The 22,870-nt window shown below is 44.4% G+C and overlaps 3 protein-coding genes across 4 annotated transcripts in view; 1 reads left to right on the top strand and 2 right to left on the bottom strand.

Moving 5' to 3' along the window:
• Nucleotides 1-20,184, top strand: part of Sulf1 (Extracellular sulfatase Sulf1) — a 31,208-nt gene extending 11,024 nt beyond the window's left edge. Inside the window, exons 2-17 of the mRNA XM_018021200.2 lie at nucleotides 2,511-2,882; nucleotides 3,102-3,341; nucleotides 9,505-9,826; nucleotides 13,458-13,608; nucleotides 13,709-13,884; nucleotides 14,850-14,960; nucleotides 15,137-15,426; nucleotides 15,491-15,838; nucleotides 15,928-16,123; nucleotides 16,189-16,432; nucleotides 16,491-16,670; nucleotides 16,750-17,728; nucleotides 17,800-18,210; nucleotides 18,287-18,478; nucleotides 18,838-18,925; nucleotides 19,011-20,184. Coding sequence (XP_017876689.1) covers nucleotides 2,609-2,882; nucleotides 3,102-3,341; nucleotides 9,505-9,826; nucleotides 13,458-13,608; nucleotides 13,709-13,884; nucleotides 14,850-14,960; nucleotides 15,137-15,426; nucleotides 15,491-15,838; nucleotides 15,928-16,123; nucleotides 16,189-16,432; nucleotides 16,491-16,670; nucleotides 16,750-17,728; nucleotides 17,800-18,210; nucleotides 18,287-18,478; nucleotides 18,838-18,925; nucleotides 19,011-19,101 — 4,293 coding nt within the window. The 5' untranslated portion in view covers nucleotides 2,511-2,608 and the 3' untranslated portion in view covers nucleotides 19,102-20,184. The remainder of the gene's footprint in view (nucleotides 1-2,510; nucleotides 2,883-3,101; nucleotides 3,342-9,504; nucleotides 9,827-13,457; nucleotides 13,609-13,708; nucleotides 13,885-14,849; nucleotides 14,961-15,136; nucleotides 15,427-15,490; nucleotides 15,839-15,927; nucleotides 16,124-16,188; nucleotides 16,433-16,490; nucleotides 16,671-16,749; nucleotides 17,729-17,799; nucleotides 18,211-18,286; nucleotides 18,479-18,837; nucleotides 18,926-19,010) is intronic.
• The window catches only part of LOC108622853 (MRN complex-interacting protein), a 32,428-nt gene extending 10,783 nt beyond the window's left edge, over nucleotides 1-21,645 (bottom strand). The window contains exons 1-3 of one of the 2 annotated variants that reach the window (XM_026811877.1): nucleotides 21,239-21,645; nucleotides 21,073-21,141; nucleotides 20,244-20,758 (exon numbers count right to left, since the gene is read on the bottom strand). In XM_026811877.1, the coding sequence (XP_026667678.1) occupies nucleotides 20,270-20,758; nucleotides 21,073-21,141; nucleotides 21,239-21,277 (597 nt within the window). In that variant the 5' untranslated portion in view covers nucleotides 21,278-21,645 and the 3' untranslated portion in view covers nucleotides 20,244-20,269. Of the gene's footprint in view, nucleotides 1-20,243; nucleotides 20,759-21,072; nucleotides 21,142-21,238 lie in introns of those variants that run through there. The other variant, XM_026811878.1, reaches the window with a different exon arrangement.
• Nucleotides 21,646-21,714: 69 nt separating this feature from the next.
• LOC108622959 (ATP synthase subunit s, mitochondrial) lies at nucleotides 21,715-22,790 on the bottom strand. The gene is made up of 4 exons (XM_018021163.2): nucleotides 22,608-22,790; nucleotides 22,448-22,536; nucleotides 21,949-22,314; nucleotides 21,715-21,874 (listed from the first exon to the last, which is right to left on the bottom strand). The coding sequence occupies exons 1-4, from the start codon at nucleotides 22,617-22,619 to the stop codon at nucleotides 21,763-21,765; spliced, it is 579 nt and encodes a 192-aa protein (XP_017876652.1). The 5' UTR covers nucleotides 22,620-22,790; the 3' UTR covers nucleotides 21,715-21,762.
• Between the last annotated feature and the right edge of the window lie 80 nt (nucleotides 22,791-22,870).

The following is a 22,870-nucleotide window of genomic DNA, read 5'->3' as shown; positions in this document are numbered from 1 at the left end:
TCGCTTCTTTTAAATTTCGAAGGTGTCCTCGAGGCAATACACGCTATTTTCGCGTCGCGTTCTTGAGGCGAGGTCGATCTTCCATCGCACCGAGAACATCGGAGCACGGACACGCGCATACATTTACGCTTACGTAGCGACGAACGCTACGTGATTTTCGCTCGTAGCTCGGTGCGGCATGCACCGTGCACCGTGTATCGTTGATCGTAATCGTGATCAACGGCGCGATCGTTTAGCTGACCGTAAATTTCGTGGCACGGCGCGGTACTTCCCACGCGCGCCACGGAACTCGGTTCGAACGAATATTCGCGGACGAGCACCGACCTACGGAGAGATCGACCTACACTCGCGGACGCAGATTTCCACGCCGAAGCGAACGAATACGTAACATCCGCTTATACCTGCGACCTACTCTGCCCGTTAAGCACTTACACGCGATATACGTACAGTGTACATCCGTCGATGCCGATAGGTCTCCGCCAACGCCAGCCCGTGCCTTTTAGCATGCTCTCTCTCGTATACGTAAATTACGTTGTCGATAAAAACGATTCGGGATCGCGAGCAACCGTGTACGCGTGGAATAGAAACGAGCGACGACGTCGCGTATGCGCGTACTTACACGTGACGCGGGCGGAATATAAACGAGCCGTCGCCGGAGTCGGGATCGTTCGACGACGTGAGAACGCGCGCGTTATTTACGGTCGTCTAGTCTAGTTCGAGCCTGAATTAGGTGACGAAGTATGGGTCGCTAATTTGTTTCGATCGCGGATTCTTCGTCCGAGTTGAAAGAGATAAAGCTACGCGCGCGCCCAACTCTCCCCCGACTCGGTACACCGGGTACGACTTTATGCGCGAACACGCAGTTACTCTCAATTGCTGCGGTTGCGAAATGGACAGTGGAATTATCGTTTTACTATTCTTAGCCCGACTGGTTCGAGACAACGAAGAATAGCGTATGCAGAGTTCGATGCACCGTTCGTTCTCCGCCGGTCGACGAACGATAAAATCTTTTTGGAATGACTGCTAAAGAAAGAAAATACGACTCGAACTAATAGAGCTAGATCTGATTCCAAATGGAACCGCCCAAGCGAATCGATGCTTTTTCATCGAAAATTCCCTCTCCTGGTCCCCCCGCCTACTTATCTCTCATAGAACGATCATTACGATGCTAAACGATAATAATTAATCAGGCATTTGAAATGTCGTTATAGTGTAGCACTCACGAACAGACCCGTACCGAGCTTGCCAGATGGCCATCTCGCTTTCGCTCCTAAATGTAGACTCCGCGTTGACGTTGACTCGCGTGAACTTTAGCGAGTTTATTCGCGTTCATTCGTTAGACGTGAGTGAGTGAAATACCGATTGTAATGAATCGAGTTTGGTATCGTTGATAGCTCGAATTCTCGTGCACAATTAACACGGGTGATGCACGACGAAATGATCCCATTTCTTATCGTTCGAACGGCTACGCGCTTGCGGTAACATATCCGCGTTCGAAGAACTTAAATGGCACGTATCGAGAAATTTAATAAAAGGCAGGCGATATTTGTTCGAAAATAGGTCGAGGGGAAAGATTGCGAGGTAAAAAAGTTGTCTCGATCGTTTTCGCAGGAGTCGCCCGTAGGGTGGGAACTCGTTCAAACCGCACCGTAAATTAACTGGTCGCTCAGTTATCCGCGTTCATATTCTTCCTATCCTTCCATTTTTCCCATTCTTTTCATTCTTTCCGCGGGACCGGAATCTTGGTCGCCCTCCACCCATTCTAAATACCCGATTTTATCGATGGTTCGTCCAACTTTACGATAAAAAAGAATCGAATCACTACGTCAAAATGCAAATCCTGTTGTTAGTAAAAAATGATTAACCACGACGGATGTATTAGGTGTTTCCGATTTCGATAACGCGTATACCTAAATCGATATATGCATACGTCACGGTAAGCACGAGGCACGGAAGGGGAACAGTTTCGATTCGAGCGGCTCTGCTATAAGCGTGTTTGGTAGACGGGCAAACAGGATGCGGTGAATTCAGGTGCTAACGACGAGGCATTTACGAATCGATCGATCGCTCGAAAGACGCCTACCCTGCAGGAATGCGACAAAGGATCGCCATAAAATCCCAACTATCCGATTATGGTATACGCGACTCGCGTTCATTCTTTTTCGCATCCTTCGCTCCGAGGCAAGACCTGCCAAGATTCTTTGCCCGTTTAGGCGCGAGAACCGCGTCCAACTCCGATACACCGTATAATACCTTAGAGTTTTTTGGACGGAGATGGCTCGCTTGTTCGAGGATCTACGATCGATTCTGATAGAAATTTTAATTTGCTGGACGTTGATCGATAATTGGCCTCGATGAAAAGACTCGGTGATACGAGGCAACATTGCGTCGAGGCTTAGAGTTTGGGTATTACCGTCGACCGCGAGAAGAGACTCATCGACTTTCCGTCCAATCAACGTCACGAGCAAAACTGTTCGTTAACGTAAGACACGCCTCGCTTGCTGTTGCAGCAACGGACCGTCATGATATGACACTCGATTGAGAGAAAGAGCGTGCAACCGACGAGCAACCTAGTCCATCGCCCAGTCATCCCGGTCTAGCAGCCACCATGAGGAAGTTTCTGCTACAGTTTTTGGTGGTGCTATTGTTGGGTGTCAATGCCAGGCGAACGGACGCGGACGGGAACGGGGACGGCCACCCGCCTGCAGACGATGTCTACGTCGGTCAGCGTCGCGGCTCCCCTCACAAGTCTTCTAATTACAACAACGGGAACGGCGATTACAGCTCTCAATCGAACTCTCCGTATCTGCCGTATCAACCGCCCAGGGAGAGGAAGCCGAACATAGTTCTGATCCTGACGGACGATCAGGACGTGGAACTCGGTTAGTCGCTTCCCTATACGCGCACACAACGCTACCCCGTGAGATTTTAATTAACCCGTGGTATCTAATCGTAAGAGTATACGAGTATTTCGAGTTTTTCTTTGGACCCGCTTCTCTTCCATCTCTGTACACACGCGTTCGAATACGAGGCAAGGACCGGTGTGATCCCTCTCGAAGCTACTTCTGATCGTGTGTCGTGCGGTTGGTCCAATCCCTCAGGTTCGCTGAACTTCATGCCCCGGACCTTAAGGCGAATAAGGGACGAGGGAGCCGAGCTGAGACACGCATACGTGACCACTCCTATGTGTTGTCCGAGTAGGAGCTCCTTGCTGACCGGCCGTTACGTTCACAATCACGAGGTCTTCACGAACAACGACAACTGCAGCAGCCCTCAATGGCAACGAGATCACGAGCCTCATTCCTTCGCCGCTTACCTGAGCAACGCGGGATATCGTACCGGTGAGTAGGTATTCTATCGATGAACCGGTCTCTTTTCCGCGACTCCGTAACGTTCGACTCATTGAACGCAACCCGCGCGCGATAGACTCTTCGATTGAGTCGCGACGTCTATTATTTGGTCGCGCACAATTGAAGTCAAGTACATCCAATGCGATAAATCCTTGTTGCGTAAGCAGTAATTATTGCAAACGCGACAACGAGTCGGTAGCGTATCTTCGATCGAAGCCAGAGGTCGAAAATTGCACGTAGTATCGACGTCAACCAGTCCGTAATATAACGATAAAATCGGTCGTGGTTTCTCATCGTTTCGTCTCGTTGGACGTCGCGCGATCCCCAGCTGCACCGAGCGTAATTACGTGTCAACCGTGGCGCTCGCCCGGATCGGCGTAACTAACGTAGCGACGAATTCCCGTAATATCTCTCGGGGTTCGATCGCGTCCACCGATTGTACTCGCCTCCCTTGTTCGCTCGTCCGCTCGACGTTATCCCGAGTAATCTTGACTCTACTCTACACCTATCTCCCCCTGTTTTTCTCTATATCCGAAAATGGTTGTCTTCACGGTTGCATCGGATCGATCATCGGAGAACAATAATAATTCAGGAACCCACGGCGGATTGAATGCAGATGAATCGCGACTGTTCATCGATTGTTTGCATTGTTCCGTACGTTCAATGGACCGCACGCGTACGGTCCTCGTTGCGATGTCGTGTATCAATGAGAAGAGGCTCGATATACAATTACTTGTCTCATTGGCAAAAGGGGTAGCTGAATCGTCGAAATTTTTTTTTAAAAGGACCCCCGATAATCGGAAACGACCGATTAAAAGCTGAATCGAACGCGTAACGATGCGACGAGTGATTCTCGTTTTCGTTTCGAGGCAGACGTTAAATTCTATGCTACATCATTCGTTTTACCTCCGACAAGTTTACTTTGGTTGAAGCTCATTTCCTTTCCGAATCCCGGAAAATTACCTCACGATTAACGCGCCCACTTCGTTCTTATCTTCCACGGATTCGTTAAAAGAAATAACAGCCGACTGTTATCCGTTTTATGTACATACCTATAAGCGATCTACGCGGGTACCCAAGTTCGTTTCCCGATAAGAAACCACCGCTGCCGCCGCCGCGCTGGCTCGAGCAATCATCGTTGTACATATGTATAGGTATTTTACGGAGGTACGTAGATGCATACCAGTTTCTCGTTGTCGCGCTTATTCGTTTCGTTCGTGTTTCTAAACGATCGCGGTAATTTCGTCCCGCCTCTCGGACTTGGTACACGAGACATGCAAATTACCGCAAACGTTTCTACCGTTTAAAGTAGGATCTCTTTTTCCACGTTTCCAGTTTTTATCAAATACAATTTCCTTTGACGTTGGACCGCGTAAGAGGATGAAATTACCGCGAGAAACGAACATCTCGTGAGAGGTAATCTCCCTCAGAGATTATTCGAATTTTCTCGACGTACGGTCGCATGTAAGGAAAGAGATCGCGATTAGTGAAGGAACGTCGCGAAGGGGAACACAAATTTTCTCACGATCACGACGGTTGGACCTGTTCGATCGTTAGACAGGCTCCTGGTTGGGAGACCCGTTTCCCCGTTGTTCGTGCCACTGCATGCGCTACTCTACACGTATATACGATCATATTCGTGGAGTAAGGACGTTGCTCCCTGAAAGCGACCAGGTTCCTCGGCCTTTAGGCTTCGTACACATTCACTAGGGCTAGGAAATTGGCGTGCTTCCAAAAATTTCACCGATGGTACATCATATGCGGTTTCACGAATCGCGCGCTGTCTTCCCGCGGCTCCGCTGCCAAAGTACGCTGCTAATTATCGCGCGACTCCTCTTACGACGCTTAGTTCTTATATTCGAGGTAAAGTTAACTCGCGACTATGTGTGTACTACAATGAGTATACTGTTCTTCTGTAGAGCTTAAAACGACCCTCTATGAGACGTGTTTCAAACGGGTAATAATTAATCGAGTCCCCCTCATTCAGATAAATAATTATTATCGATGAAACGAGTTCGAATCTCACAATCATTAAGATGAATGTCATTCCATTTGATCGTCGCGTTGCGTCATGTGTCATGCTTCTACCTTTCCTTTTCTCGAAGATGAAAGACTGTTATTCTCATGAATTTGCTTCCTTTATTTTCATTTAATTCATCTACTTCAAAATAGAAGCTTTCGAGGCGTGGTTTATATCACCGAAGAGATACTACTAAAGAGTAGCAGTGCCTGCGTAACAGCGAATGGGACCCAATGGGCCTTAAAACACAATCGGTGATCGTTCCTTTCGGTAAAGTTATAAGGAAATTCTATAGGACCTTTCTTGTATCTGGCAATTGTTCAGCACCGACGAGTGTTTTGCTTTCTATTCCTTACTTCGGTGGCAATATATTCTATAAGGTGTAAAAAATTGCAGACCTTTTCGTGCAACACAAAGTCCCATAAGGCTGTCATTTTTTAGCAATGTCTCCTCGGTGGTTTATATGATGCGAAGCGTGACGACGAACCGATCGCCGGTACCTACCGAACGAAGCCCGCAGAAAGAAAGAGAACTGGTTTCGTTATCGTCGTCTGTCGTAAGTGTCCCTGACCAGAATACCGAGGCTGGCACAGGTCGACCGACAAATTTTCTTCGCTATCTTTGCAAGAGGATCTTGTCACGCGCGCATACGTTAGCCGGCCTCACCTTTAGGCCGCGTTCGCGACCCCACGGTGTGTCCGACAGCCGTGAAACTAGACCTGAATTTGCCGATGCTAATTAGGTACGAGAAACTAGTCCGTGATCTTTCCTCGCGTCGTTCACGAGCCAGACCGTTCAACGTTCGGACCTCGCCAATAACCCGAAACGAGGATAGAGTCGCGAGTATAAACAGCGAAACTACGAGCACCGGTTGTAAGTACCACCGCTCCTTTCACGAGCTACTCGATTCTCCCGAAGTCGTGGAGCTCGGATTTCGTGAATGCATAGAAGGATAAGAGCTCGTGTCGGAGCGACGAAACCCCGTGCGATAACTCTCGTGCTTCCGCGATCGATTTCGTGTCCCGTTTCAAACACGTTTCGAGATAACGCTAATAAGTAAGTTCGAGGCGTGGCCAAAGGCAAGCAATTCATTCAACGTATTTATTGTTCCAAGCCATAAAAAATATACGCCCAACAGCTTCCGTATCGATCTCGTTCAGTGAACTTAAATACATACAAGAGTACGTGTCGAGCATGGCCTTGAATGGCCTTGCGCTGTAGGGCAACGAACTTGTATAAATACCGACTATCGCCGTGCATGGTCATAATTACCATTCAGCAAACGTATACAAAATTTCTCTCGAACCCCGACCGTAAATGTAGTCAGAATTTTTTCGAGGAAAGGTTTCGACAGCATCTTTACGCCCTACGTCCTTCGGCGGTCGTTGGGTATAACGATAAGACCACACACGCATCGACGCATCGAGATTCGTCGAAAACCGTGCGAAGGTACCCATAGAATATATGTTCTGGAGTAGATACGAAGGTAGGATAACTGGATAGCCAAACACAATCGAATACGAAGAGAAGCGTTAGATTTAGAAGCGAGAACCAGCGGAGGAAACATTTGGTAGCGATCGGTTCGATGGTTGACGCTATACGCGTGGTACAGGTAGCTTCAGCTTCCTCTCTTCGGGTTAGACTCGTGTAAGTGAGATTATCTAAATTTAAATCGGCAAAGAAGAGAGAGGAGGCATTGTTCATGGCCGTGTTGCGGCTCGAGAGGACGGACCGCTAGGTTTTCGAGTGCCTCGCGTGCACCATGAACGAAAGAGAGGAACGAGATGCTGAAGAGCGAAACGAGTGGGTGAGAATGAAAAGAGAGAGACGGGGAAAGAGAGGGGAGGGGGGTATAGAAGCTCGAAGACGAGCCAGACTGACACGCTTGCTGGAGATACGTGCACGAGGGGTAGCACAAAAGGGCCCTCACGATGCAGGTGCAGATGCAGGTGCAGGAGTGTGGATTGGGGCATCGATTGAGCTTTTGCGATTCCCTCTGCGCTCCGCTGCGGCCTCGTAGCGAATCTGCGATTCGTTAAAAAGGGATCTAGAATCTCGTAATCTTATTCATATCGTTAAGAAATGACTCAACGATCGGGATTATACGAGGAAGACGCGATGGTAATAAGCCAAATGGGTCCTCGTTATCTGGGTAATCGCGTAACTGCGTAATGACGGTGTCAACGGGAGGCGCAGATACCATAAATGTCGTCGAGAACGTATTCTATGATTAATGCTCGAGAGAATCGTTTGCTGGAGAAGTAGGGGAAAATAACGCCCAAGCAAACCGGTGGAGTAATCGCATGTTAATTCCATGTCTTTCAATCGCGAATTGTCTGTTAATGCACACTGGACAAGAGAGTAAGAGACGTTTCGAATCTTTCCGAGAACTGTAAACGATAACTTCTCGGTGCATCCACGATGCTCGTATTTGTCGAGAATATGCGATGAGCAAACAACCCGAGGGAGGAACATCTTGGCTGACGTTCACGCTTCCCAGAATCCTCGATACAAAGATACCTGTTTAACTCCTTTCGCGTATTTATCGCCTTCACAGTGCTCGTACATTCTTATTTGTCGTAAACCATTTGCTGCGCGACTTAAATCATTCAGCGGAAAGTTAGACAATCCGGTAGACACGCGAGCGATCGACGGAGGCACCCTGACTAAAAAAGATGTTTAATACTCTTTGCGCACGAAAACGGTCGGTCGAAGTAATAGGGGGAGGACCCATTACCATTTGGTTCATCGCGATACGCCAAATATAGCTGCGGCTTAGTAAACGCAACCCCAATTCCGCCGATGCCGTTTGCTAATCCTAACGCGTCGGAGTCGCTTTCGTGTCGAGGATGCGAAACGAGGGGTGCGGAGACGACCCGAAGCGTGCAATCAACTTGGGAGTTTCGCTTCACCCGATTTATCGTTGCAGATGTAATTGCGGTGTATTTTACGAGTGGATTCACGAATAGTCTCGTACGAATTTTTGGAAAATCGATGGATTCAATTTTCAGAAGATGAAACTCGAGTAAAGACGTAGCTTGGTTACCTGTTGCTTCTCAAACGGAAGAGGTAAAATCAATAGCTTTGTTCGAAGGAAAAGCACGGATGAGAACGCAAAAATAAAAGTTGGTTAGACCGTCCATAGAAGAACGTAAAGAGCCGAGACACGGTTGTACGATCGGTCTGTTCGACAAAGCGGGACAAAAGAACGAGCGGTAATATCCTGGCGCCAGTCGCGGCCCCGAGTCGATCTCCTCTTTCTCTTCCGACAAACAAAACGAAAGAGTATCCTTGCAGGGAGAACAGCTGACTCGTTATAATCGTGGTCGGTCGATATAATAACTGTGCTGCCATAAATATGAGTCATACAAATCCGTGAGGAAGATCCGTTGATTTGGAAACGATTCCGAATTCTCACGGTTTCATAACGCGTTTATGCGACGATTCTAACGTCGGGACGGTAGCGGGAACGTGATATTTTCGCTCGGATTTATGCACTCGTCGGCTCCCGGATGATTTACCGTCCTTTATATGCTCGATGGGGAGGTCGGTCTTCTTATTGAGACGTCATCGGTTAACGTAAAACAAGAGTAACGCGATCGAGCCAGGTCGGTGGTCCTAGCTTGGCAAAAAGCTGTCCTGCTCCCGAAACGGCTCCTCTCGTCGCGCAACTGTTATAAATTCCGCTTACAAGCTGTTCGACGGCGGAACGGCTACAGGTATGTAAGCGCTACGATCCGCGACTACATACGTATGAAAGTCCGAACGGTGCGGTATCTTCGAATCAATTATTTCGCGTTGTCCGCGATGAATAATTCAACGCTATCTTCAGGAGATGAATCTAGACTCGAAATAAACTCGGGACCGGTAAACCAACGTGGCCAAGCGCACTTCCCTAACGCCACCTCAGCTACGAGAAAATGGGATTGGTCTCTGATTTATCGCGACCCGAGGAAAGGGAAACTTTGCACGGTCGTTCGTGCGGGCAAGTAAAAATTTGATAGGCCCAGGTGCTCGGCTGCTGGGTCACTTAAAAACCAACACGATTTTACGGACAATAATGTCGGGAATCAACTTTCGACTCTCGTTAAGATGAATTTAATCGAAGTTGCATATCTCGAATGCATGTTTCAGGGTATTTCGGCAAGTATTTGAACAAGTACAACGGGTCGTACATTCCGCCCGGTTGGCGGGAATGGGGCGGACTCATAATGAATTCGCGCTACTACAACTACAGCGTGAACATGAACGGCAAGAAGATAAAGCACGGTTTCGAGTATACCAAGGACTACTACCCGGACCTGATAGCGAACGACAGCGTGACTTTTCTACGCCAGAGTAAACACAATTTCGCACGAAAGCCGGTGATGCTGGTTGCCAGTTTCCCGGCTCCGCACGGACCGGAAGATTCGGCGCCGCAGTTTTCCAATCTCTTCTTCAACGTCACCACTCATCAGTAAGTATGTCGTTTTTACGCTTGGCTACGGGATGCAGTTGAATAGGTACGTAAGTCGGTTCGTTAACTCGGAATGGAAAATTGTGGTGGATTAATTCCATCGCTTTTCATGCAACGTTTTACATTTTCCTTTGCATGTTGCGTACGAGTATACGCACGGCGGTAGGTTGACGACGCGCGCGTACTATATCCTGCCGATAAAAGTTGTACACGCGAATGCCAGTCGTTCGACGAGAAACTTTTCTCCAATCGTTGACCATTATTCAGGCGTCACGCCGTTTCCGACACGAATGCACGCGTAACAATCGTAACTAGGACGAGCAATGTTCGTAACGCGATCAGCTTCGAGAGACGTAACGCGGATCGTAGACTGAGGGAAAACAAAAAATAGTCTTTGGACGATTTAACGGTGAGCGAATGAACGAAAGGGAGAGGGCGGAGGGAGGGTGTAGCCCAGAGGAGGAGAGGCGAAAAACGAGAGACACTCTAGACTAGACAACTGGATAGATAACTGCAGCCACCGTGTCATCGTCGCATGATGGAGTGCCCTAGACGGGGTGCACTATGTACAATGAAAAGCGCTAAAAACGTGCACCCCTCTTGGTACTGGAATTCTCTCGTCTCGCCCCCTCTGGACAACGCCTGTCATTGTACCGTGTACCTCCGCGACGTAAGTATTATATTCACCTGTCTCCTTTCTATCAGAAAAACCGTTCTCTATCTTTATTGTACACTAGCATCAGTGATTCTCCCTGTTCTGTTTCCTCCCCTCGTCTCACATCCTCCTGTGCTTTGCTCGGTTGTTCGGTGGACGCCATCGCCAGGCGTATTACCTCCGAATCGGGTACGATTCAGGCAACGAGAAAAAAAGATACGGTAGGGTTCTTTTGTCAACGAAAGACTAGGGAAGTATTTTTGTCAACCGATGTTCCTCCGCGTTAGCATCGATTTTATAAGAAATATCTCCACATTTTGTTCTGTCCTCACGACATCGCGTTGCGCGTCTCGTCGATCGCGAATGAATACCGTTTCCATTCAACGATTTTTTCTTTGTCCCTCTCGGTCTACACGAGGAACGAACAGGAAGCTGCTTCTCTGTATATGTCTGGGCGAATTTTTTAAGAACACGATGCAGGTGTTTTGCATGTTTAGAATTAAACGCGTACGTGCAAAATAAGCGTCTCGGGGGAAAGAGAACAGTTTTGTATGTACCATTTCATTTTGTGGACAATTGAAACGGAACAATCGATCCGATACGGATTTTCGAAATAATTATTCTCCTCGTTAGGAGCGCAAGTGTTTTCGCGCGCTGGGAAATCGAGAGCGAGCACAATGCAGTAAATTATAATTAAACGCGATCCATAATGCGGCTCGACACTGGAGCCGTTCGGAGAAGTTACGGGGGCGACGCAAGTAGTTTAATTCCATAACCGGGGTTTTAATTCCACGCTCATACATCACACCATTCTCTTCTGCCGTCGTTCAAAAGCCAATCGGATGAATAAGTGAGAGAGAGATAGAGAGAGAGAGAAGGAACGAAATTAATGCGTTCGCCGCAGCACGTGCAATTACGTGCATTCACGACGATACACGACGCTTTTGACTCGCCTTTGCTTGCTCCGAAACAGTCGTTAACCAATCCGTGTTGTTTCGGCAAATTAATACTTCATCTATTACGAAAATCAGTTTTCTAGCAACTCTTGCAGTTTTCTTCTTTCGTCGTTTCATTCTTGTCACACGTCGATCGCGTTTCGTCGCGATCGATCGCGAAAGTTCCGTAAAATTTTACAGGCCTATCCGATAGGCGGTCGCCCTACTGGGAATTGTGAATACGGCGGAGTTTGCATCGAACGAAACTCGATTGAAACCGAGAGGTGCGCGAGGATTTTCAATCAGGTTCGGAGAAAAAGGCGAAACGCAATTTAGTCGCGAGAAGGAAACGAGGCGTTTCCTATCGGACACCGTCGAACGGAACTTGTGGAAATCGGTTCCTAGCCAGATCCACTTAAATAAGAAAGACGTCGGAAACTCGGAACGTAATTAGTATCTAGATCCCGCGGCCGATGGAATTTCAAAAGAGGCGTAACAAAATGCTCGCTGTTGTCACGTAACGGAGTACTCGATACATAAGTATTGCGTATTCAACGAAGCAAAAGAAACGCGGAACAGTCAACGAACAGAGAGGACGTCAATGACCCGAAGGAGAGAAAGCTACTTCATTCGGTGCATACATCTATCCATTCGTAACGAATCGATCTGGCGAAGTTCTCTCGTGCCAACGAGGTCAAGATAAACGAAACGCGTTGAATGACGCGTGCACTTTTCGAACGAACGCCTTAACGAATGCGATTTAAATCCAAAGCTAACGAGAAAGCAAAGTAGACGATCTTTTATCGAAAAGAACAGCTAAGCTCGATCATGCATGTATGTATAGGATTCCGATCGAAAGAGGCTTAACTGCACGTAAACGCAAACTAACGTTATCTGTACTTTCCATCGTTGATCATGTCGGTGATCAATTCAAGGAAAAAAAGATTATATTTATGGTTCTATCGATTAAGGAAAGTGGAAGCCGAGGATGGTTTCCACGGGAAAGATGCACGACGCGACGACCCGGGCAAGGCCAAAGATACGTCGCCGGGTGCCACGCGTCTGGGTGCAAATATAATCGTCGAGTGTCTCGCGGGAAAGTTAAGTGGCCGTGGCGAGCTTTTGCACAGGTACAAACAGAATGAGTCGCAATTAAGGTGTCCAGACGAAATACGGCGTATATGCGGACGTAAACCGGAGAGCGGGCGCCGTTCCGTTTCTATTCTCCGTTCGAAAACCAGCGTCAGATTGCGCGCTTTATTTTAAATTCGCATAAAGCGGCGGCCTTTGCTTTACGACTCCCCCACCCGAAACGAAAGCATCGAGCGCGGGAAGGTTATATCCGACGAAATTAATGCGTACCGTGAAAACCTCTTCTCCTTTCAAATTCAACCGTCGTCGCTAGACTCCTTTTGCCGGCTCCTTTTTCCGCGCTGCAGATTCGTTGTTCGAAAGAAACGATCTCCTTGGCTACCTTTAGATTTCGTTTCGCGGCCCGTACTTTCCATTCGAATTTATCGTGGCAGTCAAGGAGGGATTCGGAGCATTCATTCGGCCAGTCAGTAATACGCTCCGTATTGGTCAGAACCTCGATGATTACGTTGGAAACTACGCGCTTGTCCGTTTCATCTCTCATTTCTGGCGAAAATCGTCGAGCTTTTTCCTCGCTGGCAGAAAAATTCCTTTGAAGCCGCGTTGCATTCTGTTAGGCCGAGTATGAATTTCGAACGAGGAAGTGGAAAACTCGTTTCTACGTCCTGTACGAAGGTCCAACGATAAGATAAAAATACAATACATTCAAGAACAACGCCCCCAAAGTGGTCGAAGGCCGCGAGGGAAGGTGAAGAGGCAATTACTTATAATTTCGTGCCTCTCCTAATCGACGGACAGAGAAGAAGAGAAAGGGGGTTTATCCACACTATCTTATTTCGAAAGTCCGCCTACCGTTGCATCGAACACTCATGAATGCTTCGGATCAATTTGATTTTCTGCGAGTCTTAGCATTCGAGATAAATTCTTCAATATCTCGTTTCCGTTTCAGTACTCCCGCCTACGACTACGCTCCGAATCCTGACAAGCAATGGATTCTACAGGTGACGCAGAAAATGCAACCCATTCATAAACAGTTTACGGATCTCCTGATGACCAAAAGGCTTCAGACGTTACAGAGCGTCGACGCAGCAGTGGACAGGGTACGAGTGTGACTTGCACGCGTTTAAATAGAACCTTTTCCTCGCCAACGCGTCTCGTTTCAACGTTCACTTATTTTCTCGCGTCCGTCCGCGTTAACAGATTTACCAGGAACTGAAAGACTTAGGGGAATTGGACAACACGTACATCATTTACACGTCCGACCACGGTTATCATCTAGGACAATTTGGCCTGATCAAAGGGAAAAGTTTCCCGTTCGAATTCGACGTACGGGTACCGTTCCTGATCAGAGGACCCGGGATCGAACCCGGCACTATGTAAGTACTCATGCACCCAATTATTTTCGTTCCACGTAGTCCAAGCTATGACTCTGATTCTGGGAACCACCGAGAAACGTATCGTCATACGTAGATAGTTACAAGTAGGACAAATGAACGAGTCATCGCGATCACGACTTGTGCGTGAAATTATAAATCATGCAGCTCGGATCCAGTTTAATGTCTACATTTAGATCAATTGATTCGTTGGTAGACTGGAATTTACACCGAGGCGAGATGTTTGGAATTATTAAAAAAGTGACTGATCGTTTTCGAAATTTACAATTATACGTATGTGATAATTATAGAGCGATAAATTATTCGTTGCGAAGTTTGCAAAGAGAAAACGAAAAACTGATCGTTAACAAACTGACAAGACACTACCGGTTAGGATTGCCAAATTACAGCGCAAACTCGAACCGGAGCCCGAGTTATTCGCGCAAACATAAATCTCTCTTTCTTCCTTTTTCCTTCACTCTCTTAGTATAGCATGCATTCCGCATATAATCGTTTTTTCATTCAATAAGGAATCTCCAATTTCTATCGTAAGGAAGGAAGGATTTAATCGAAAAATCCAATGCATCACCAATAGATTGAAAGGTTTTCTTAGGTGGTTCGTTGAATATTTTCATTCTTATGTCCGAGCGCAAGATATCGGAGGGTGATATTGTTTGACTTGATATCGCAAATATTATGTCTGATAGATAAGTTGTCTTGAGGCCGTCTTAGGACTTTTCTATCGGTTGTTTATATAACGTTACGATTACCTCTTCGAGGTGCGAGTCGCAGTGCTGTGCGATCACTTTAATTCGATTTTGAAGGGAACTATTTGAAACAAGAAATATGTACGTTCGAATATTCGAGGCAGTTTTTCTCGTTCTGGCATTCACCTCCGGGACGAGAAAGCGTGCCACGATATTGGATTAAATACGACGAAATCTCCATGTATGAACCTGACGTTGCAGAGTAGACGACATAGTTTTGAACATTGACTTGGCGCCGACGTTCCTGGACATAGCTGGCGTCGAGACGCCGCCGCAGATGGACGGTCGTTCTTTCAAGAAACTTTTTCAGAAGTGAGTATACTGCCAATTTTCTCTGCGGTAGGTATTGCGCGATATCCATGCACATAAAATAGTAGTAAGTTTTATCCGTTCTAAAGATTACAAAATATGTAAATTAGACGAAATAGATAGAAAGGAATACCAATTTTAGAACCATTTGAAACGGTTTTCAAATTGATATGTTGCAGTAAACATGGGAGGAGATCGAAGTTTAAGTGGCCGGACACGTTCCTGATCGAATCTTCCGGTCGTCGAGAGACTCCCGAGTCGATCGCAGAATCGAAAGCACGAGAAGCCCGAAAACAAAATCAGACGTTGGTTAAACAGTCCGCGAACGGCACACCAGAAGCGGACGAAGAGAATCAGGACACGGAACATGAACCCGAACCAGAGCGTCGATTCTTCGAAAACGACACGGGTAGCGATCAGGATATTTCCGAAGACGAGGACTTCGATGATTCCATTATCGATGAATCGAGTAAGAATTCATTTTCCTTTCCCATTAGAAGATTTTGTAACTACAAAACGATAATACCTTACAGACTCTGATCCGCATTTGGATAACGGCGTTCATTCTGTTCACTCGTCGTTCTCGACGAAACATGAAAGATTGGCCGTCGAGTGTTCGAGACCGGAAGCTCAGGCGAGCTGTGTTCCGGGTCAGAAATGGCGTTGCGAAAGAGACGGTCACCGATGGAGGAGGCACAAGTGTAAATACGCGGCACCTCCGGCAAGGATATCGAAGAAATGTGCATGTTTTACGCCAAATGGTGTCGTATACACCAGATTGGAGTCTAGCGATTACGATGGACATCGATATGGATTTGGCAGGGATAGGAGAGGACCGTCTGATGTATACACCGATATGGCCAGATACTTCGCAAGAAGAGGTATTTGGAATCCGTGAATGAAACAATATAATGAACGTAGAATTCATGATTTTCAAATAATAATTACAATTTATAATATATGTATTCAGGTAAACGAGACGTGGAAGCCATAGCCAACGAAAATGCTAGTCAAGATTTAGATAGGAACGATGACTGCCATGAATACTATAATGATGGTGACCGAGACCGACGTGCCATTGACGAAGAAGATGACGAAGACTTCTTCCAAGAATTACTTAGTCTCACGGACGATGTCAAAAGAGATTACGTTGACTTGATCTCTAGGTATAACGCTTTTATTAAAATTCGATGTTGGACAAATTCCAAACGTTTGGTGAATGTGATTTCAGGTACGAGTTCGATAACAATCGTACATCGGACGACGAGGCACTTAAATTTGACGATTTGAACGAATTGAAATACTCAATCGACGACTTTGATACCAGCTTAAATAAGATCGTGAAAGGTCGATTGAACGTTGAAGATGTAGTGAGGAGACACAGGAGGATACGAAGAAGCGTCACGAAGAAAGACAGCGTTGAACATGTAACTAAAATTATGGAGAGCATCGAAGAGGAGCTGGACGACCTAAAGGTATGCTGGATCACAGGAATTCCGAAAGATATCAGATAAATCAATGTTACGTGTTTAGGCAACTCAGGCTAGACGAGCAGAGACGAGAAAAACGTTGCCATCGAAATGTTCGGTTCTACCACAAGGAGGAGTGAACTGTTCGGAAACCGTGTACCACGATCCGAACGAGTGGCGAATTTCGAGAAGAGAAATCGAGCAGCAGATCAAGGAGATGAGGATTCAATTAGAAACTTTAAAAGTAAATCTTTACATAGCGTATATACAACATACGTACAGTATCTACAGTATTATATCTACATATTATATATACTTTTTAGGATATTCGTCGTCACCTGATGACCAAACGACCTCAAACAATGCGAGACGCGGACGATGGACTTCATAACGCGGAAGAACCTCACAAATCTCATCACCACACTTCGAAAAATCATACGAATCGTCATCATAAAAAATATGATCGCCCCAGCGTCGATGCTGCGACGAGTACTGTTAGTTCCACCGGGAAACAGAATCAGATTACGGACGATGATACCGCGTATACAGATATAACAGAGAAACCTAAATTTGCGTTTACGGAGAATCTTAATACCGATACGATGACCGTAACCGAACCGACCGTGACCGTCTCATCTACGACGTTAAAACAGAAGAAGTTTCCTCGTCGTCAGAAGGTAAAGGAATCTACTACCGTTAACAATAGGACAGCAATTGACGATGACAGACCTCAGAGACGTAAGAAGGTTCATCATCATCATCGAAGGAACAATACCTTGTTCACGAACAGCGTACACGACGAGGTACCGACCATAAGCGTTGGCGAAACGGTCGAGACGACTGCGACAACGCAGAGCACGATCACAACTCAGAAATCTCAACATCATCGTACGAAATATACGACTTTTCCTGTTACGACGATGAGGGAGACCACGTTTCAAAGGGAGACTGGTGCTAGTTTAGGAACGACGAACGATTTCGTCGAAGAAAATGAGAGTACAGTGGGAATGGGAATAGAAACGCGAACGGTAGAATCGACGGTGGTGTCGGAAACGCCTAGTTTCGCCGAGTCAACGGATACGCAAAAGACGACGCCTGTATTTTCTACGACCACCGAAACTCGTTCCAGGACTGTGTTCCTGCCGACGACTGCGACCACAGCAACTCCTATGACCACGGTCACAGCGACGTCGAATAAAAAATTTTCAAAGGTCCAGAAGAATAGGACGGCGGGGAACGGGCTTGGACTTTCCAGAATCGACGTTACCATTTTGGAATCCCCCGACAGGAGGCACAAACAAGGTTTGCGAGTACTTGAGTTTTATTATAACATAGCTAGACTTTCGCTGAACGCGATGTGTTTTTCTTGGTAGATGCGTTGGAGACGGGAAATGGTAATCGCCGGTTACCCCCGATGTTGAATAATCCATTGGAGGCACGTCATAAATGTTATTGCGAACCCGATACCTACGCGAAGAAGGATGAGAAGGAGATCGCGCGAGAAGAGAGAAGGAGACTGAAAGAAGAACGTTTAAAGAAGAAGGAGAGGAAGCTGAGAAAAAAGGCGAAGCTCGAGAAGGAATGTTTGACCGAGAAAATGAACTGCTTCGAACACGACAATGATCACTGGCGTACTGCTCCTCTATGGAGCGCGGGTCCATTCTGCTTTTGCATGAACGCCAACAATAATACGTATTCGTGCATTCGTACCATCAACGCGACCCACAATTTCCTTTATTGCGAGTTTACCACCGGTTTAGTCACTTACTACAATCTGAGGATTGGTGAGTGTTTTTCTTTTGAAAACGAACGTTTCGAAGAGAGTACAATTTCGTTATCTCGGACTTCTTATTTATTCAGATCCGTTCGAACAATGGAACAGAATTTCATCTTTGACACCCGCGGAACGATCCTACCTCCACGACCAATTGGAGCATTTGAAGGGTTGCAAAGGCACGAGGGATTGCACGGTTGGAAGCGCGAGGGAGGCTTTGCCACAGCCGCAGCAACATCAGAGGTTTATTTCAAAGAGGAAATACGCGAACACGTTCGGTAAGCGTGTGGTTGTTTAAGGATGTATTGGCTATACAGTCAATCCCAAAAGTTTATGTACCTTAGAAAAACGCATTTCCCATAATTAAAAAGAAATCAGACGTCGGAAGAATAATGCTAATAATAAATAGCTACGTGCTAAAAAGTATACCGTAAGTCCAACGGTTTAGGAGTTATTGGCAAAATCTCGAAAATTTTTTGTTGTTGTTTATTATTAGCATTGTTCTTCCGACGTCTGATTTCTTTTTAAAAAATGCGTTTCTAAAGTGCATAAACTTTTGGGATTGACTGTATAGCCAATACATCTTTAAGTATGAGTAAAAATGCGGTACTACAAACATATTTGTCATTTGTTATAGAAGACATGTTCGTACCCTCGACGTTACAAATCATTCGCGAAAGCGAGCTTAACAGCCCGCCGAATAAAAGACGAAAAAAGTTACAAAAGTAAGTAAATTGCCCGTATTTACAGTGAACGCGAAATAAGAATTAAGGAAAGAATCAAATATTTTATTCCTCTGTTATCTAACAGTGGTTGGAACAGGCGAAGCAGGAGCTGGCAAAGTAGTTGGAGATATCATCAAGACGCTGCCAATTATAGACGGCATAGACATCAGTATTGATCGTGATTCGTTCGTTTGTTTGCGCGACAGCATTGCCTTTTGTTAGACGTATGTATATTAATTTCGCGATGCATTTAATAATATAATTTATTTAGCGATATTTAATTCAGAACGGTCGCGTGATATTTAATTAAATATGCGCTAGATTTTTCCCATTTATCGAAACTCGTGTCAACGTCGACCAGTATAGACCGTGTGTTATACTTTTCGTGCCAAAATTAACGACCTATCCGTTAATTAATTTCTATGTGTATTATATCGCGTTTTCGCGTGCATAAAAAACTGTGTAAACGATCGTTTTTGTTTCGTCATTTAGTAACCGATATTTTTTATAATAATTTATCTATTCTTTAAGTCTTTTTACATGATGACTCGGTTAAAAACCGATACTTGCCTAATTTTCGAATAAATACGAAAATGATTAATAAAATCGATACTAGTAGCTTTTAGAAGCGAATAGAAGGAGGAAAAGAATCTGATTGTGAGAGTTCGGGCTTAGGATTCAAACTCGGATTCGTGATCGCGAATTGAAACGCACAACGAAAGAAGAGTACGCAATAGTAAAATCGTCCTGCCAAAAGATCTTTTGCATTTTCTTGCAGAAATTTCTGTACACCTATACCTTCCGCCACTGCCACGAAATGTTTTACAATCACCTTAGCCGAACATTATCCATATATTTTAATTAGGAGCAGGAAAGATTGATTTAAGCTGATCTAAGACTGTATATCGTTTCTTGTCTTACTACAATTACAGTACTTTGCTACATCTAACGGTCTCCGTTATAATAAATAAAGAATGCTAATGGGAGCATATACATCACTGTTTTAACGATTGCAGAAAGATATCAAACCGTATATGATTTTCAACACGAATTCTATACAGTCAAAACATTAAACATACTCTCCTACCGTAAAAGAACTAAGTTACTGCGGACGTTAGCATTTTATTTTCTTTACACGCAAATTGTCTGTGTTATGTACTAGAGTCTCAGCTAGTGTCCTGAGAATATGTTCGAGGTTTTGAAAAACTAAAGCAATGTATTTAAATCATGTGAAATAAATAAGTACTGTCCAAATCTTATATCTTAGTCACTAGGATAAAAGAATAAAAATTCGTACTGTCTATTACTTGTATTTAATTTTCAATAGATTAATAATATGAAACCCTAGAAATCAATAGTTAAATCAACATCCTCGTTAGCATCAAAAATGTTTTTAGTACATTTCATTTCAGTGGTATTATTCTCATGGAACTCATTATTCTTGCTATCATCGGCACTATATGATACACTTTCTATCATTTCCCCTGATACATTTTTGAATTCAGTTTTTTCGTCGTAATCAAATGATTCATCGCCATTATTTAAATCAACAGATTCGTTACTCGCGTATGCACGCTCACTTTGCGATTGCGAGTACGATTCATTATCGTTATCAACGACCATTACATAGCGAAATTTTTCAAGTTTGGAGCTACTCGTAGCAGGTTCGAAAGTATCGTTTGGTACATCTAAATATTTTTGAAACTTATTTTCAGTTACGTTTAACGCCGATTGATTGGAATAGTCGTTGCTTTTTTCAAGCTCATTAGCGTTTGTTAAATTTAATTGCTGAACAAAAACGCGACAATCCTTCCCCGAGCCTTGAAAATAGACCTAAAATTTCCAATTGTCTAATCCTATGTATGTAGTATGGATATGGTTCTTCGCATTAAACGATGATGCGAATTAACCCTCCGTCTACTGTCGGGGTCATGAGTTTCGCGACCGAACTCCTCGACTCGAGAGTGATAATACAATGACGGAATGCCTTGTTTTTCATGAGTTTACTTATCTCTTAGACGCAAATGTGTATTAGTGAAATATCGGTGTGGGATAGAAATAAATCCGCCATAGAAATTCGCAATTCGGTAGTCGGAGGGTTAAGCAATAAATTATCTTTTTAACAATATTTACAAAAGGAGACTTACCTGGGAAAATGCCTGCTTGAAATTACACATTTTGCATTGCCATTTCTTTGCTTTCTTCACTATGTGAGACTGAAACGTAAACAGAAATTCATTATAAAAAATGTACATATGACATTTCAACGGATGATTGATATGAATTGATTGACGATTGGGCGGTAATGATTACCTGAAACATTTTACACGAAGAGCAACGTAAAATATTCATTTCTTGCGGTATGATGTCACAATTTATACGAGTTTAATTATCGGCAAACCTGTTAAAATTAGCGAAATCACACCAACTGATCTTCCTTCAAACCTTTCAAACCTCGAACTGCTTCGGGCAACTTCGGATCACCACGAATATGGCAGCGTAGTGTGGCCAACATAATTTCGGAAAGCTTCCGGCGGGAAGTCGCTTTTCTTAAGAATTTCACTTTGGTAAAGTTAGTCCTGAATTCAAGTTGTGCGCGTCTATAACTTTATAATGTATATTTCTAATATTTTATTGTATGTGTAATAAAGAAAATGAGCAATGCGAAACTTCAATTAGATATTCAAGTAAGATGTCACATAAAATAATGACACTCTCAACCATGATCGTATATGACTGTGCTCTCGTTGGGAGATAGTCGTCAGCTTCAAAACAACTCCAGGCAGGTATTAATAATAAATTAAGTTCATTTATTTCATAATATATGTTACAAACGTTCACGGTGGGCCGATATTTACTTTACAATTGGGCAAAGCTTGCTTGAGCTCCCTTTGAATGGTCTCATCCACAATTCCTGGTAATCCCCGAACTTTTAATCTCTCTAAATTTCTGAAATACCAAAGCATCGATGTAGATTCAGTTTTAATGCGATATCTCTTATTTTCATACATGCATGTACATACTTCAGTGCTTTTAATTGACGTAGGCCATTATCATCGACACGTTTACAATCTATGATTTCCAATATCTTCAACGTATCTTTCACAATTGACAAACACGTCATAGCTTTATTATCAATATATTCACAATTTTCGAGTTTTATCTCATTTATATATTTGCATCCTTCAAAATGTGCAAATCCGACATCGCATATTCCAGCGTTATTAGCTTCGACAGCTTCGATATAATAATTTCCACTCGATGGTAGTGCATTGAAATCGGTTAATTTTTCAGAGAAACCTTTCCATCTGACAGAGGCTCCGTTTCTCAATAACCATTCTGCACAAGCACGATCTGGTCCAAGTTGTTTTATACGGTCTTCGTCAACTCTTGAAAAATAAGTTTCTTGGATTTATGGTTTTTCATCGTTCTAATGTATTCATTGCCAGAATTGTTTGGAGATAAGCAGTTACCGGCTAGTTCAGTACATGAAGAAAATAAAACGGTACTATCTTACATTACCTATTAAACACAAGAACAATCCAGTAAAAGAAGGGCCTTCGTTGATTCTGTGTACTTTGAAAAATAGCAGTCCCTAATCTGCTGAAGTTCTGAAATGAAAATATGTATCAGAGTAATTTTATTTAGAACAACCTTGATATGAATTTACTTATAATCGTACATAGATAGTCATTTCTTTCAACGGTTGAGAAACACGTGTCAAGGGTGTTCTTTTTTTATACACGTATAAAATGTTCAAAAGTACTTTGTATTTACAATACACACACAGTGTTTCTTATTCTTTTGTTCAAATTGTTGGTTAAGAGTATCGAGCACCAATGGTATGAAGTGAGGTGCAAAAGGTACAATTGAATGTACATACATTCAACTTCTCACAATATCTACGGATCAACAATCCTCCTATTTGTTTTCTTCTTGATCTTC

The sequence above is a fragment of the Ceratina calcarata genome, unplaced genomic scaffold, assembly GCF_001652005.2.
Source record: "Ceratina calcarata isolate Rehan_Ccalc_2016 unplaced genomic scaffold, ASM165200v1 scaffold25, whole genome shotgun sequence".
NCBI lineage: Eukaryota > Metazoa > Arthropoda > Insecta > Hymenoptera > Apidae > Ceratina > Ceratina calcarata.
The sequence above is the reverse complement of the archived record's forward strand: the minus strand, read 5'-3'. Positions and strand labels throughout refer to the sequence as shown.